The sequence below is a fragment of the Coregonus lavaretus genome (genome assembly GCF_964263955.1).
Source record: "Coregonus lavaretus genome assembly, chromosome: 28".
Lineage (NCBI taxonomy): Eukaryota > Metazoa > Chordata > Actinopteri > Salmoniformes > Salmonidae > Coregonus > Coregonus lavaretus.
Window position 1 is genome coordinate 41,973,565 of NC_140015.1, and position 15,470 is coordinate 41,989,034.

General features: G+C 47.4%; 1 protein-coding gene across 1 annotated transcript in view; it reads left to right on the forward strand.

The window, feature by feature from the left end:
• Positions 1-8,607, forward strand: part of LOC311103667 (enoyl-CoA delta isomerase 1, mitochondrial-like) — a 19,402-nt gene extending 10,795 nt beyond the window's left edge. Inside the window, exon 7 of the mRNA XM_084145278.1 lies at positions 7,358-8,607. Within this exon, the coding sequence (XP_084001404.1) occupies positions 7,358-7,524 (167 nt within the window). The 3' untranslated portion in view covers positions 7,525-8,607. The remainder of the gene's footprint in view (positions 1-7,357) is intronic.
• The last annotated feature ends 6,863 nt before the right edge of the window (positions 8,608-15,470 follow it).

A 15,470-nucleotide genomic window follows, 5' to 3' on the forward strand; every position in this document is an offset into this window, starting at 1 on the left:
CCACACGGGGGGACCTAGTGATTGACCTGCAGAGAGCTGGGACCAAAGTAACAAAGCCTACCATCAGTAACACACTACGCCGCCAGGGACTCAAATCCTGCAGTGCCAGACGTGTTCCCCTGCTTAAGCCAGTACATGTCCAGGCCCGTCTGAAGAGTGCATTTGGATGATCCAGAAGAGGATTGGGAGAATGTCATATGGTCAGATGAAACCAAAATATAACTTTTTGGTAAAAACTCAACTCGTCGTGTTTGGAGGACAAAGAATGCTGAGTTGCATCCAAAGAACACCATACCTAATGTGAAGCATGGGGGTGGAAACATCATGCTTTGGGGCTGTTTTTCTGCAAAGGGACCAGGAAGACTGATCCGTGTAAAGAAAAGAATGAATGGGGCCATGTATCGTGAGATTTTGAGTGAAAACCTCCTTCCATCAGCAAGGGCATTGAAGATGAAACGTGGCTGGGTCTTTCAGCATGACAATGATCCCAAACACACCGCCCGGGCAACGAAGGAGTGGCTTCGTAAGAAGCATTTCAAGGTCCTGGAGTGGCCTAGCCAGTCTCCAGATCTCAACCCCATAGAAAATCTTTGGAGGGAGTTGAAAGTCCGTGTTGCCCAGCGACAGCCCCAAAACATCACTGCTCTAGAGGAGATCTGCATGGAGGACTGGGCCAAAATACCAGCAACAGTGTGTGAAAACCTTGTGAAGACTTACAGAAAACGTTTGACCTGTGTCATTGCCAACAAAGGGTATATAACAAACTATTGAGAAACTTTTGTTATTGACCAAATACTTATTTTCCACCATCATTTGCAAATAAATTCATTAAAAATCCTACAATGTGATTTTCTGGATTTTTTTCCCTCATTTTATCTGTCATAGTTGACGTGTACCTATGATGAAAATTACAGGCCTCTCTCATCTTTTTAAGTGGGAGAACTTGCACAATTGGTGGCTGACTAAATACTTTTTTCCCCCACTGTATGTATATATGTGTGTGTACGGTACCAGTCAAAAGTTTGGACACACCTACTCATTCAAGGGTTTTTCTTTATTTTTAATATTGTAGAATAATAGTGAAGACATCAAAAATATGAAATAACACATATGGAATAATGTAGTAACCAAAAGAGTGTTAAACAAATCAAAATATATTTTAGATTTTTCAAATAGCCACCCTTTGCCTTGATGACAGCTTTGCACACGCTTGGCGTTCTCTCAACCAGCTTCATGAGGTAGTTACCTGGATTGCATTTAAATTAACAGGTGTGCCTTCTTAAAAGTGAATTTGTGTAATTTCTTTCCTTCTTAATGCAGTTAAGCCAATCAGTTGTGTTGTGACAAGGTAGGTGTGGTATACAGAAGATAGCCCTATTTGGTAAAAGACCAAGTCCATTTATGGCAAGAACAGCTCAAATAAGCAAAGAGAAACGACAGTCCATCATTACTTTAAGACACGAAGGTCAGTCAATACAGAAAATGTCAAGAACTTTGGAAGTTTCTTCAAGTGCAGTCGCAAAAACCATCAAGCGCTATGATGAAACTGGCTCTCATGAGGACAGGAATGGAAGACCCAGTTACCTCTGCTGCAGAGGATAAGTTCATTAGAGTTACCAGCCTCAGAAATTGCAGCCCAAATAAATGCTTCACAGAGTTCAAGTAACAGAAACATCTCAACATCAACTGTGTGAATCAGGCCTTCATGGTCGAATTGCTGCAAAGAAACCATTACTAAAGGACACCCATAAGAAGAAGAGAGTGGATTGGGCCAAGAAACACGAGCAATGGACATTAGACCGGTGGAAATGTGTCCTTTGGTCTGGAGTCCAAATTGGAGATTTGTGGTTCCAACCGCTGTGTCTTTGTGAGACGTGGTGTGGGTGAACGGATGATCTCCGCATGTGTATTTCCCACCGTAAAGCATGGAGGAGGAGGTGTTATGGTGTGGGGGTGCTTTGCTGCAATCACTGTCTGTGATTGATTTAGAATTCAAGGCACACTTAACCAGCATGGCTACCACAGCATTCTGCAGTGATACGCCATCCCATCTGGTTTCGGCTTAGTGGGACTATCATTTGTTTTTCAACAGGACAATGACCCAACACACCTCCAGGCTATGTAAGGGCTATTTTACCAAGAAGGAGAGTGATTGAGTGCTGCATCAGATGACCTGGCCTCCACAACCACCTGACCTCAACCCAATTGAGATGGTTTGGGATGAGGTCAGACCGTAGAGTGAAGGAAAAGCAGCCAACAAGTGCTCAGCATATGTGGGAACTCCTTCAAGACTGTTGGAAAAGTATTCCAGGTGAAGCTGGTTGAGAGAATGCCAAGAGAGTGCAAAGCTGTCATTTACATTTTACATTTTAGTCATTTAGCAGACGCTCTTATCCAGAGCGACTTACAGGAGCAATTAGGGTTAAGTGCCTTGCTCAAGGGCACATTTACGTCATTTAGCAGACGCTCTTATCCAGAGCGACTACAAATTGGTGCATTCACCCTATAGCCAGTGGGATAACCACTTTACAATTATACTTTTTTATTTATTTATTTATTTTTTTTTGGGGGGGGGGGGGGGGTAGGAGGATTACTTTATCCTATCCCAGGTGTTCCTTAAAGAGGTGGGGTTTCAAATGTCTCCGGAAGGTGGTGAGTGACTCCGCTGTCCTGGCGTCGTGAGGGAGCTTGTTCCACCATTGGGGTGCCAGAGCAGCGAACAGTTTTGACTGGGCTGAGCGGGAACTATGCTTCCGCAGAGGAAGGGGAGCCAGCAGGCCAGAGGTGGATGAACGCAATGCCCTCGTTTGGGTGTAGGGACTGATCAGAGCCTGAAGGTACGGAGGTGCCGTTCCCCTCACTGCTCCATAGGCAAGCACCATGGTCTTGTATGCGAGCTTCAACTGGAAGCCAGTGGAGTGTGCGGAGGAGGGGGGTGACGTGAGAGAACTTGGGAAGGTTGAACACCAGACGGGCTGCGGCATTCTGGATGAGTTGTAGGGGTTTAATGGCACAGGCAGGGAGCCCAGCCAACAGCGAGTTGCAGTAATCCAGACGGGAGATGACAAGTGCCTGGATTAGGACCTGTGCCGCTTCCTGTGTAAGGCAGGGTCGTACTCTCCGAATGTTGTAGAGCATGAACCTGCAGGATCGGGTCACCGCCTTGATGTTAGCGGAGAACGACAGGGTGTTGTCCAGGGTCACGCCAAGGCTCTTCGCACTCTGGGAGGAGGACACAACGGAGTTGTCAACCGTGATGGCGAGATCATGGAACGGGCAGTCCTTCCCCGGGAGGAAGAGCAGCTCCGTCTTGCCAGGGTTCAGCTTGAGGTGGTGATCCGTCATCCATACTGATATGTCGGCCAGACATGCAGAGATGCGATTCGCCACCTGGTTATCAGAAGGGGGAAAGGAGAAGATTAGTTGTGTATCGTCAGCGTAGCAATGATAGGAGAGGCCATGTGAGGATATGACAGAGCCAAGTGACTTGGTGTATAGGGAGAAAAGGAGAGGGCCTAGAACTGAGCCCTGGGGGACACCAGTGGTGAGAGCACGTGGTGCGGAGACAGCTTCTCGCCACGCCACTTGGTAGGAGCGACCGGTCAGGTAGGACGCAATCCAGGAGTGAGCCGCGCCGGAGATGCCCAGCTCGGAGAGGGTGGAGAGGAGGATCTGATGGTTCACTGTATCAAAGGCAGCAGACAGGTCTAGAAGGACAAGAGCAGAGGAGAGAGAGTTAGCTTTAGCAGTGCGGAGAGCCTCCGTGACACAGAGAAGAGCAGTCTCAGTTGAATGACCAGTCCTGAAACCTGACTGGTTTGGATCAAGAAGGTCATTCTGAGAGAGATAGCAAGAGAGTTGGCTAAAGACGGCACGCTCAATAGTTTTGGAAAGAAAAGAAAGAAGGGATACTGGTCTGTAGTTGTTGACATCAGTGGGATCGAGTGTTGGTTTTTTGAGAAGGGGTGCAACTCTCGCTCTCTTGAAGACGGAAGGGACATGGCCAGCGGTCAAGGATGAGTTGATCAGCGAGGTGAGGTAGGGGAGAAGGTCACCGGAGATGGTCTGGAGAAGAGAGGAGGGGATGGGGTCAAGCGGGCAGGTTGTTGGGCGGCCTGCAGTCACTAGTCGCAAGATTTTATCTGGAGAGAGAGGGGAGAAAGAAGTCAAAGCATAGGGTAGGGCAGTGTGAGCAGGACCAGCAGTGTCATTAGACTTAACAAACGAGGATCGGATGTCGTCAACCTTCTTTTCAAAGTGGTTGACAAAGTCATCCACAGAGAGGGGGGGGGGGGGGGGGGATTCAGCAGTGAGGAGAATGTGGCAAAGAGCTTCCTAGGGTTAGAGGCAGATGCTTGGAATTTAGAGTGGTAGAAAGTGGCCTTAGCAGCAGAAACAGATGAAGAAAATGTAGAGAGGAGGGAGTGAAAAGATGCCAGGTCGGCAGGGAGTTTAGTTTTCTTCCATTTCCGCTCCGCTGCCTGGAGCTCTGTTCTGTGAGCTCGCAATGAGTCATCAAGCCACGGAGCTGGAGGGGAGGACCGAGCCGGCCGGGAGGATAGGGGACACAGGGAGTCAAAGGATGCAGAAAGGGAGGAGAGGAGGGTTGAGGAGGCAGAATCAGGAGATTGGAGGGAGAAGGATTGAGCAGAGGGAAGAGATGATAGGATGGAAGAGGAGAGAGTAGTGGGAGAGAGAGAGCGAAGGTTGCGGCGGCGCGTTACCATCTGTGTAGGGGCAGAGTGAGTAGTGTTGGAGGAGAGCGAGAGAGAAAAGGATACAAAGTAGTGGTCGGAGACATGGAGGGGAGTTGCAGTGAGATTAGTAGAAGAGCAACATCTAGTAAAGATGAAGTCAAGCGTATTGCCTGCCTTGTGAGTGGGGGGGGATGGTGAGAGGGTGAGGTCAAAAGAGGAGAGGAGTGGAAAGAAGGAGGCAGAGAGAAATGAGTCAAATGTAGACGTAGGGAGGTTGAAATCCCCCAAAACTGTGAAGGGTGAGCCATCCTCAGGAAAGGAACTTATCAAGGCGTCAAGCTCATTGATGAACTCTCCAAGGGAACCTGGAGGGCGATAGATGACAAGGATATTAAGCTTAAATGGGCTAGTGACTGTGACAGCGTGGAATTCAAATGAGGAGATAGACAGATGGGTTAGGGGAAAAATTGAGAATGACCACTTGGGAGAGATGAGGATTCCTGTGCCACCACCCCTCTGACCAGATGCTCTCGGGGTATGCGAGAACACATGGTCAGACGAGGAGAGAGCAGTAGGAGTAGCAGTGTTTTCAGTGGTAATCCATGTTTCCGTCAGCGCCAGGAAGTCGAGGGACTGGAGGGTAGCATAGGCTGGGATGAAGTCAGCCTTGTTGGCGGCAGAACGGCAGTTCCAGAGGCTGCCTGAGACCTGGAACTCCAGGTGTGTGGTGCGTGCAGGGACCACCAGGCTAGAGAGGCAGCAGCCACGCGGTGTGAGGCGTTTGTGTAGCCTGTGCGGAGAGGAGAGAACAGGGATAGGCAGAGGCATAGTTGACAGGCTGCAGCAGATGGCAGCAGATATATATACACTGACCTATAAATTATCCTATATATACACGGATATATACATTATCCTATATACACTAACCTATACATTATTGTATATATATACACTGACCTATACATTATCCTATATATACAGTGAACTTTACACTATCCTATATATACACTAACCTATACATGATCCTGTATATAACCTATATCTCTGCTCTCCGTCCAGACCATGCCAGACAGACAGATCATTGTGTTATTGAAATAATCTTATTAAATACTTTTTTCTTTACATAGTTGAATGTGCTGACAACAAAATCACACAAAAATTATCAATGGAAATCAAATGTATCAACCCATGGAGGTCTGGATTTGGAGTCACCCTCAAAATTCAAGTGGAAAACCACACTACAGGCTGATCCAACTTTGATGTAATGTCCTTAAAACAAGTCAAAATGAGGCTCAGTAGTGTGTGTGGCCTCCACGTGCCTGTATGACCTCCCTACAACGCCTGGGCATGCTCCTGATGAGGTGGCGGATGGTCTCCTGAGGGATCGCCTCCCAAACCTGGACTAAAGCATCCGCCAACTCCTGGACAGTCTGTGGTGCAACGTGACGTTGGTGGATGGAGCGAGACATGATGTCCCAGATGTGCTCAATTGGATTCAGGTCTGGGGAACGGGCGGGCCAGTCCATAGCATCAATGCCTTCCTCTTGCAGGAACTGCTGACACACTCCAGCCACATGAGGTCTAGCATTGTCTTGCATTAGGAGGAACCCAGGGCCAACCGCACCAGCATATGGTCTCACAAGGGGTCTGAGGATCTCATCTCTGTACCTAATGGCAGTCAGGCTACCTCTGGCGAGCACATGGAGGGCTGTGCGGCCCCCCAAAGAAATGCCACCCCACACCATGACTGACCCACTGCCAAACCGGTCATGCTGGAGGATGTTGCAGGCAGCAGAACGTTCTCCACGGCGTCTCCAGACTCTGTCACGTCTGTCACATGTGCTCAGTGTGAACCTGCTTTCATCTGTGAAGAGCACAGGGCGCCAGTGGCGAATTTGCCAATCTTGGTGTTCTCTGGCAAATGCCAAACGTCCTGCACAGTGTTGGGCTGTAAGCACAACCCCCACCTGTGGACGTCGGGCCCTCATACCACCCTCATGGAGTCTGTTTCTGACCGTTTGAGCAGACACATGCACATTTGTGGCCTGCTGGAGGTCATTTTTCAGGGCTTTGGCAGTGCTCCTCCTGCTCCTCCTTGCACAAAGGCGGAGGTAGCGGTCCTGCTGCTGGGTTGTTGCCCTCCTACGGCCTCCTCCACGTCTCCTGATGTACTGGCCTGTCTCCTGGTAGCGCCTCCATGCTCTGGACACTACGCTGACAGACACAGCAAACCTTCTTGCCACAGCTCGCATTGATGTGCCATCCTAGATGAGCTGCACTACCTGAGCCACTTGTGTGGGTTGTAGACTCCGTCTCATGCTACCACTAGAGTGAAAGCACCGCCAGCATTCAAAAGTGACCAAAGCATCAGCCAGGAAGCATAGGAACTGAGAAGTGGTCTGTGGTCACCACCTGCAGAACCACTTCTTTATTGGGGGTGTCTTGCTAATTGCCTATAATTTCCACCTGTTGTCTATCCCATTTGCACAACAGCATGTGACATTTATTGTCAATCAGTGTTGCTTCCTAAGTGGACAGTTTGATTTCACAGAAGTGTGATTGACTTGGAGTTACATTGTGTTGTTTAAGTGTTCCCTTTATTTTTTTGAGCAGTGTATATTATATTAACACTAACCTATACACCTCTCCTCTCCCTCCAGACCATGCCAGGCAGATCACCAAGTCCATGATGAGGAAACAGACCATTGACAAGCTGCTGTCCAACAGGGAAGCTGACATCACCAACTTTGTGAGCTTCATCACTAAAGACTCCATCCAGAGGTCCCTCCGCATGTACCTGGAGATGCTCAAGAGTAGAAAGGTCTAGTCTGAGACCCAAACTGCACCCTATTCCCCATAGGGCTTCTAACTGCACTGCTATTGATCAGGGCTCTGTATAGGGAATAGGGTGCTACGTCCCAATTATCTCTCCTTTCTCCCGTGTGAACTTGTTCACTTCCCTTCATAGATTTGAGAGGACATTTGTGGGGAACGAGTGCACCCTTCAGGAGTTAAGGAACGGTTATTGGAACACAGCCATCCTTGAAGAGGATGCCTTCTGATGCCCAGGCACACGTGTGAAAGTAACCTGAGGGTGAGTCTCAATAGTCTGAAGTGGATTCCTCGTCTCCTTCACTATTGAGAGACACCCCCCGGTTGCATCCCAACTGGCACCCTTTTCCCTATAGAGGTCTATGGGTCCTGGTCTAAAGTAGTGCACTACGTAGGGAATAGGATGCCAGTTGGGACACTACCCAGCCTCAAGCCATTAATTATGGGGGAAGGGAACCAGCCTTGTCACTCTTACAGTGGGCGGGAACAGTGACTGGATCCACCCAATGACAGCTCACTCCCCTCCACATTTAAAGAGTTTCCATTGGTCAGCTCAGTGTGTGATTGACAGTATATGGTTTTCCCACCCATTGCTGGATTGAACACGGGGTCTGTTCAGGAGGATATAACGTTACAGGACGTTGAATTAGAAATGTAATGTGTAGAAAATAAATTATTTTCTGTCATATATAATAGGACATTTTGTCACTATTTCATTCTATTTCTGTCTGCAAACTTCAGAACGTTTAATGTCACTGAATACACCAGAGGGGTGTGTTCGTTAGTGCAGACCGTAGCGAAAGGTAGTGCAACAGAAAATGAAAACAAGCGATTCTTATTGGACAAAATCAGGGAGTCCGCTCCCTGTTTTTGGCCCGTTTGGTTCCTAATGAACACACCCCTGGCCTTATTCCCCCTGCCACAACATTTGACTGTTTTGACTGAAACACACAGCACTGTTACGATGTCGGTGATTGTACAGTTATCGTCCTCTTGCCTTTGTCTGTGAACATAATGTTTGTTTTCGTATGATATTTTCCTGTACTGTTGGTTTGCAAGTAAACATCTTTACAATACCTTCCATGGAATGTGTGTGTTGAGTTTCATGTTCCATGATGTCACTGGTTTAGGGCGGGGTTTCCCTGTATATACTATTATACTGTATATTTGTAAGTCTTTGTTTATTGGATAGAGAGAGGAGAGTGATGGAAGAGCACTAGGCTGGATTCCAACCCATGCTGGCAGCGGTACATTGTTCATGTGATCCAGAGGCAGCGGCTTGGACCGCTAGACCACCCCAAGCCACCTTTTTAGATTGTTGGGAAAGACAAAAGCTTTAGAGAAGTAATCTTGTAACCTTCAAATGGTGGTCTGGGTTTAATTGATCAAACTGTAGCCATACGTGTTTAATAGGTGTATCTGGTTGGATTTGATGTCATTCCACTGGAATCTCAGCTGTTACTGAGGGGCTTACAGAACGAAACTCCAAAAGGAATATAGAATTCATTGCAAATCATATATGCTCTTCCATCTCTTATAAAGCACTTGTTTCAGCTTGAATGTTGGACACAAACAATAAACAGGAGCACAGTTAGAGTTTAATTGAAACAGGTCATGTTGATGACACTCAACTGGCACCCTATTCCCTATATAGTGCACTACTTTTGACCAGTGCACTATAAAGCGAATAGGGTGCAATTTGAGAGTGTCTGAACCGTCTGAACACTTCCTGGAGGCGTGCTCAGGCAGCAGGGGCGTAACCAATCAGCTTCACCTCAACAGGGTAGTGGTCGCTGACAGCCAATGCCTGAGAGAGTAGAGAGGTACCAGTAAGACACTTTTACTCAGGGTGTTCATTGGGCGACTCTACCAAGGTCAACACCAACAATTTAAAATAGGCTACTAAAATCATTCCAATCCCGATTAGAAGGCAAATGCAGTTTAGGGGATTAAAGGGTAGACTTTAGGACCATGCGGACGCCTGGTAGTGGGAGGGAAGGCTGTTTGTATGGCTGACTGGCTTTATGGAGAGCAGAGATCTGTATATAATGACGAGATCTTCATGTGTCGTCCCAAAGGTTGGAAGGCTGTTTGTATGGCTGGCTGGCTTTATGGAGAGCAGAGATCTGTATATAATGACGAGATCTTCATGTCTCCGCCCTGACAACGGGTGTCGTCCCAAAGGTGGGAAGGCTGGCGACAAAATAAACCCAAATGAAGCCCATTACACGCATTGGTTTCTTTTGGACAGATTGTGGCGAGAGTGAAACCTCTCATTTTTTATAATAACGCCGTGTTCGAAACCACTGGGAACTTGGAAATCTCCAACTTCCGACATCAGTGCGTTGAAGACAACTGGGAACTTGGAAAAAAACTAGATCTGACTGGGAAAAATATTTTTTGAATGGTCATCCGACATGGAATACCAAGTCGGGAACTCTGACCTCGTTTTTGGTTGTTCCCAGTTGTCTTGAAAGCACCATGACCATCAGATGCAGGTACCATCAGTTCAGTAAAATAAAAAAGCTAATTATTTGCAAATTACCTACACCAACTGATCTATTTTGTTATCAAAGCTTGAGTTTGGTTATTAGGTTAACGTTACATTTTATAAGTAATGTTTTAAAAAAAGAATCTGAGCGGTATATCTCTGCTTGCTTTTTGACTGCGAATGTGATCTTGACTCAGAAAAGGTTGGTGACAACTGGGTTAGAGTGTTGGACCAGTAACCGAAATGTTGCTGGTTCAAATACCCGAGCTGACAAGTTGAAAAATCTGTCGATGTGCCCTTGAGCAAGGCACTTAACCCTAATTTTCTCCAGGGGTAAAGTACTACTGTGGCTGACACTGTAAAACCACACATTTCAGTGCACCCATCCGGTGTGTGACAATAAAACATATATTTGTAAGTTTAGCCTCGTGCTTCAATGCTCTTTTTGCGGGGTAGATCATCTTTAATATTGCAGATAGATTGTAACTTCCATCAATGTAATTGTCTGCATCTCTTCCAATCCCCAATGGGGTTTTTTCTCGCAAATATATATACACTGCTCAAAAAAATAAAGGGAACACTTAAACAACACAATGTAACTCCAAGTCAATCACACTTCTGTGAAATCAAACTGTCCACTTAGGAAGCAACACTGATTGACAATAAATGTCACATGCTGTTGTGCAAATGGAATAGACAACAGGTGGAAATTATAGGCAATTAGCAAGACACCCCCAATAAAGGACTGGTTTTGCAGGTGGTGACCACAGACCACTTCTCAGTTCCTATGCTTCCTGGCTGATGTTTTGGTCACTTTTGAATGCTGGCGGTGCTTTCACTCTAGTGGTAGCATGAGACGGAGTCTACAACCCACACAAGTGGCTCAGGTAGTGCAGCTCATCCAGGATGGCACATCAATGCGAGCTGTGGCAAGAAGGTTTGCTGTGTCTGTCAGCGTAGTGTCCAGAGCATGGAGGCGCTACCAGGAGACAGGCCAGTACATCAGGAGACGTGGAGGAGGCCGTAGGAGGGCAACAACCCAGCAGCAGGACTGCTACCTCCGCCTTTGTGCAAGGAGGAGCAGGAGGAGCACTGCCAGAGCCCCAAAATGAGTCTGGAGACGCCGTGGAGAACGTTCTGCTGCCTGCAACATCCTCCAGCAAGTTTGGCGGTGGGTCAGTCATGGTGTGGGGTGGCATTTCTTTGGGGGGCCGCACAGCCCTCCATGTGCTCGCCAGAGGTAGCCTGACTGCCATTAGGTACCGAGATGAGATCCTCAGACCCCTTGTGAGACCATATGCTGGTGCGGTTGGCCCTGGGTTCCTCCTAATGCAAGACAATGCTAGACCTCATGTGGTCCTCTGTAGCTCAGCTGGTAGAGCACGGCGCTTGTAACGCCAAGGTAGTGGGTTCGATCCCCGGGACCACCCATACACAAAAAAAAAATGTATGCACGCATTACTGTACGTCGCTTTGGATAAAAGCGTCTGCTAAATGGCATATTATTATTATATTTATGTGGCTGGAGTGTGTCAGCAGTTCCTGCAAGAGGAAGACATTGATGCTATGGACTGGCCCGCCCGTTCCCCAGACCTGAATCCAATTGAGCACATCTGGGACATCATGTCTCGCTCCATCCACCAACGCCACATTGCACCACAGACTGTCCAGGAGTTGGCGGATGCTTTAGTCCAGGTCTGGGAGGAGATCCCTCAGGAGACCATCCGCCACCTCATCAGGAGCATGCCCAGGCATTGTAGGGAGGTCATACAGGCACGTGGAGGCCACACACACTACTGAGCCTCATTTTGACAGGGTGACTCCAAATCCAGACCTCCATGGGTTGATACATTTGATTTCCATTGATAATTTTTGTGTGATTTTGTTGTCAGCACATTCAACTATGTAAAGAAAAAAGTATTTAATAAGATTATTTCATTCATTCAGATCTAGGATGTGTTATTTTAGTGTTAAAATTTTTTTGAGCAGTGTATATATATATATATAAACATACAGATATAACACAATGATCTGTCTGTCTGGCATGGTCTGTCTGGCATGCTTATTTTTTTGAGCAGTGTATATATATATACATACATACACATACATATACACATACATACATACATATAAATACATATACATACATATATATAAATATCCTTTAAAAAAATATATTTCCCTTTATTACTTTCCAACCCCACCACCCCTTCCCTAATTGGAGTAGACTAGTGAACAACAACGCTTAGGCCTCTACTTCTAGCTTATACATACTATATACAGTCAATTATACATTAATACATACTATATACAGTCAATTATACATTAATACATACTATATACAGTCAATTATACATTAATACATATTATATACATCTTTAAGGGTTAAGAGTCGTTACCATGCTGTGGCTGAACTTCAGTTGTGTCGTGTAGTTGAACACCTCAGCCGACCCAGGGACCACTGCTCTCATCATCTCAGCCACAATCAGCCGACCCAGGGACCACTGCTCTCATCATCTCAGCCACAATCAGCCGACCCAGGGACCACTGCTCTCATCATCTCAGCCACAATCAGCCGACCCAGGGACCACTGCTCTCATCATCTCAGCCACAATCAGCCGACCCAGGGACCACTGCTCTCATCATCTCAGCCACAATCAGCCGACCCAGGGACCACTGCTCTCATCATCTCAGCCACAATCAGCCGACCCAGGGACCACTGCTCTCATCATCTCAGCCACAATCAGCCGACCCAGGGACCACTGCTCTCATCATCTCAGCCACAATCAGCCGACCCAGGGACCACTGCTCTCATCATCTCAGCCACAATCAGCCGACCCAGGGACCACTGCTCTCATCATCTCAGCCACAATCAGCCGACCCAGGGACCACTGCTCTCATCATCTCAGCCACAATCAGCCGACCCAGGGACCACTGCTCTCATCATCTCAGCCACAATCAGCCGACCCAGGGACCACTGCTCTCATCATCTCAGCCACAATCAGCCGACCCAGGGACCACTGCTCTCATCATCTCAGCCACAATCAGCCGACCCAGGGACCACTGCTCTCATCATCTCAGCCACAATCAGCCGACCCAGGGACCACTGCTCTCATCATCTCAGCCACAATCAGCCGACCCAGGGACCACTGCTCTCATCATCTCAGCCACAATCAGCCGACCCAGGGACCACTGCTCTCATCATCTCAGCCACAATCAGCCGACCCAGGGACCACTGCTCTCATCATCTCAGTGGTCGCCACAATCAACCGACCCAGGGACCACTGCTCTCATCATCTCAGCCACAATCAGCCGACCCAGGGACCACTGCTCTCATCATCTCAGTGGTCGCCACAATCAGCCGACCCAGGGACCACTGCTCTCATCATCTCAGTGGTCGCCACAATCAGCCGACCCAGGGACCACTGCTCTCATCATCTCAGTGGTCGCCACAATCAGCCGACCCAGGGACCACTGCTCTCATCATCTCAGTGGTCGCCACAATCAGCCGACCCAGGGACCACTGCTCTCATCATCTCAGCCACAATCAGCCGACCCAGGGACCACTGCTCTCATCATCTCAGTGGTCGCCACAATCAGCCGACCCAGGGACCACTGCTCTCATCATCTCAGTGGTCGCCACAATCAGCCGACCCAGGGACCACTGCTCTCATCATCTCAGCCACAATCAGCCGACCCAGGGACCACTGCTCTCATCATCTCAGTGGTCGCCACAATCAGCCGACCCAGGGACCACTGCTCTCATCATCTCAGTGGTCGCCACAATCAGCCGACCCAGGGACCACTGCTCTCATCATCTCAGTGGTCGCCACAATCCTTCACAACCAGACCAACAGTTAGTCTGCGTGCGTGTTTGTGTGTGAGTGTGTTTGTGTGTGAGTGTGTTTGTGTGTGAGTGTGTTTGTGTGTGAGTGTGTTTGTGTGTGAGTGTGTTTGTGTGTGAGTGTGTTTGTGTGTGAGTGTGTTTGTGTGTGAGTGTGTTTGTGTGTGAGTGTGTTTGTGTGTGTGAGTGTGTTTGTGTGTGAGTGTGTTTGTGTGTGAATGTGTTTGTGTGTGAGTGTGTTTGTGTGTGAGTGTGTTTGTGTGTGAGTGTGTTTGTGTGTGAGTGTGTTTGTGTGTGAGTGTGTTTGTGTGTGTGAGTGTGTTTGTGTGTGAGTGTGTTTGTGTGTGAGTGTGTTTGTGTGTGAGTGTGTTTGTGTGTGAGTGTGTTTGTGTGTGAGTGTGTTTGTGTGTGAGTGTGTTTGTGTGTGAGTGTGTTTGTGTGTGAGTGTGTTTGTGTGTGAGTGTGTTTGTGTGTGTGAGTGTGTTTGTGTGTGAGTGTGTTTGTGTGTGAATGTGTTTGTGTGTGAGTGTGTTTGTGTGTGAGTGTGTTTGTGTGTGAGTGTGTTTGTGTGTGAGTGTGTTTGTGTGTGAGTGTGTTTGTGTGTGAGTGTGTTTGTGTGTGAGTGTGTTTGTGTGTGAGTGCGTTTGTGTGTGAGTGCGTTTGTGTGTGAGTGTGTTTGTGTGCGTGCGTGTTTGTGTGTGAGTGTGTTTGTGTGTGAGTGTGTTTGTGTGTGAGTGTGTTTGTGTGTGAGTGTGTTTGTGTGCGTGCGTGTTTGTGTGTGAGTGTGTTTGTGTGTGAGTGTGTTTGTGTGCGTGCGTGTTTGTGTGCGTGCGTGTTTGTGTGTGAGTGTGTTTGTGTGTGAGTGTGTGTGTGTGAGTGTGTGTGTCTGCTAGGTCTGACCTGTCGTGGGGGCAGTTGGTGTGTGTGTGTTGAAAATGTGTGTGTGGATGCATGGGTATACGTGCATGTGTGTCTCTGACCTGTCGTAGGGACAGTTGGTGCTAGAGACGGTGGTGTCAGCTGTCAGCCAGTGGTATCTGCTGTCTGTGAAGAGGCGTATCTGCTGCCAGTCTGATCCACTCACATAGCTACAGCCTGCGTTGAAGTCCCCCAGCAGCTCTATGTCCTGCCAATCAATTCATCAACCAATCAATCAATCAATCAAACTTTTGTGCAAGTCAAGTTTCAAGTTTTAATGTTATGTGCACAAGTACAGTGAAATGCCTTTCTTGTAAGCTCTAAACCCAACAATGCAGTAATCAATATCAATGCAGTACTACACTGAATAAAAATATAAACGCAACTTGCAACAATTTCAAGTTCATATAAGGAAATCAGTCAATTGACTCGGTACCGGTACCCCCTGTATATAGCCTCGTTATTGTTATTTTATTGTGTTACTTTTTATTTTATTTTTTTACTTGAGTTATTTAGTAAACATTTTCTTAACTCTTTCTTGAACTGCATTGTTGGTTAAGGGCTTGTGAGTAAGCATTTCACAGTAAGGTCTACACCTGTTGTATTCGGCGCATGTGACAAATAAAATTTTATTTGATTTGAAATTCATTAGGCCCTAATCTATGGATTTCACATGACTGGGAATACA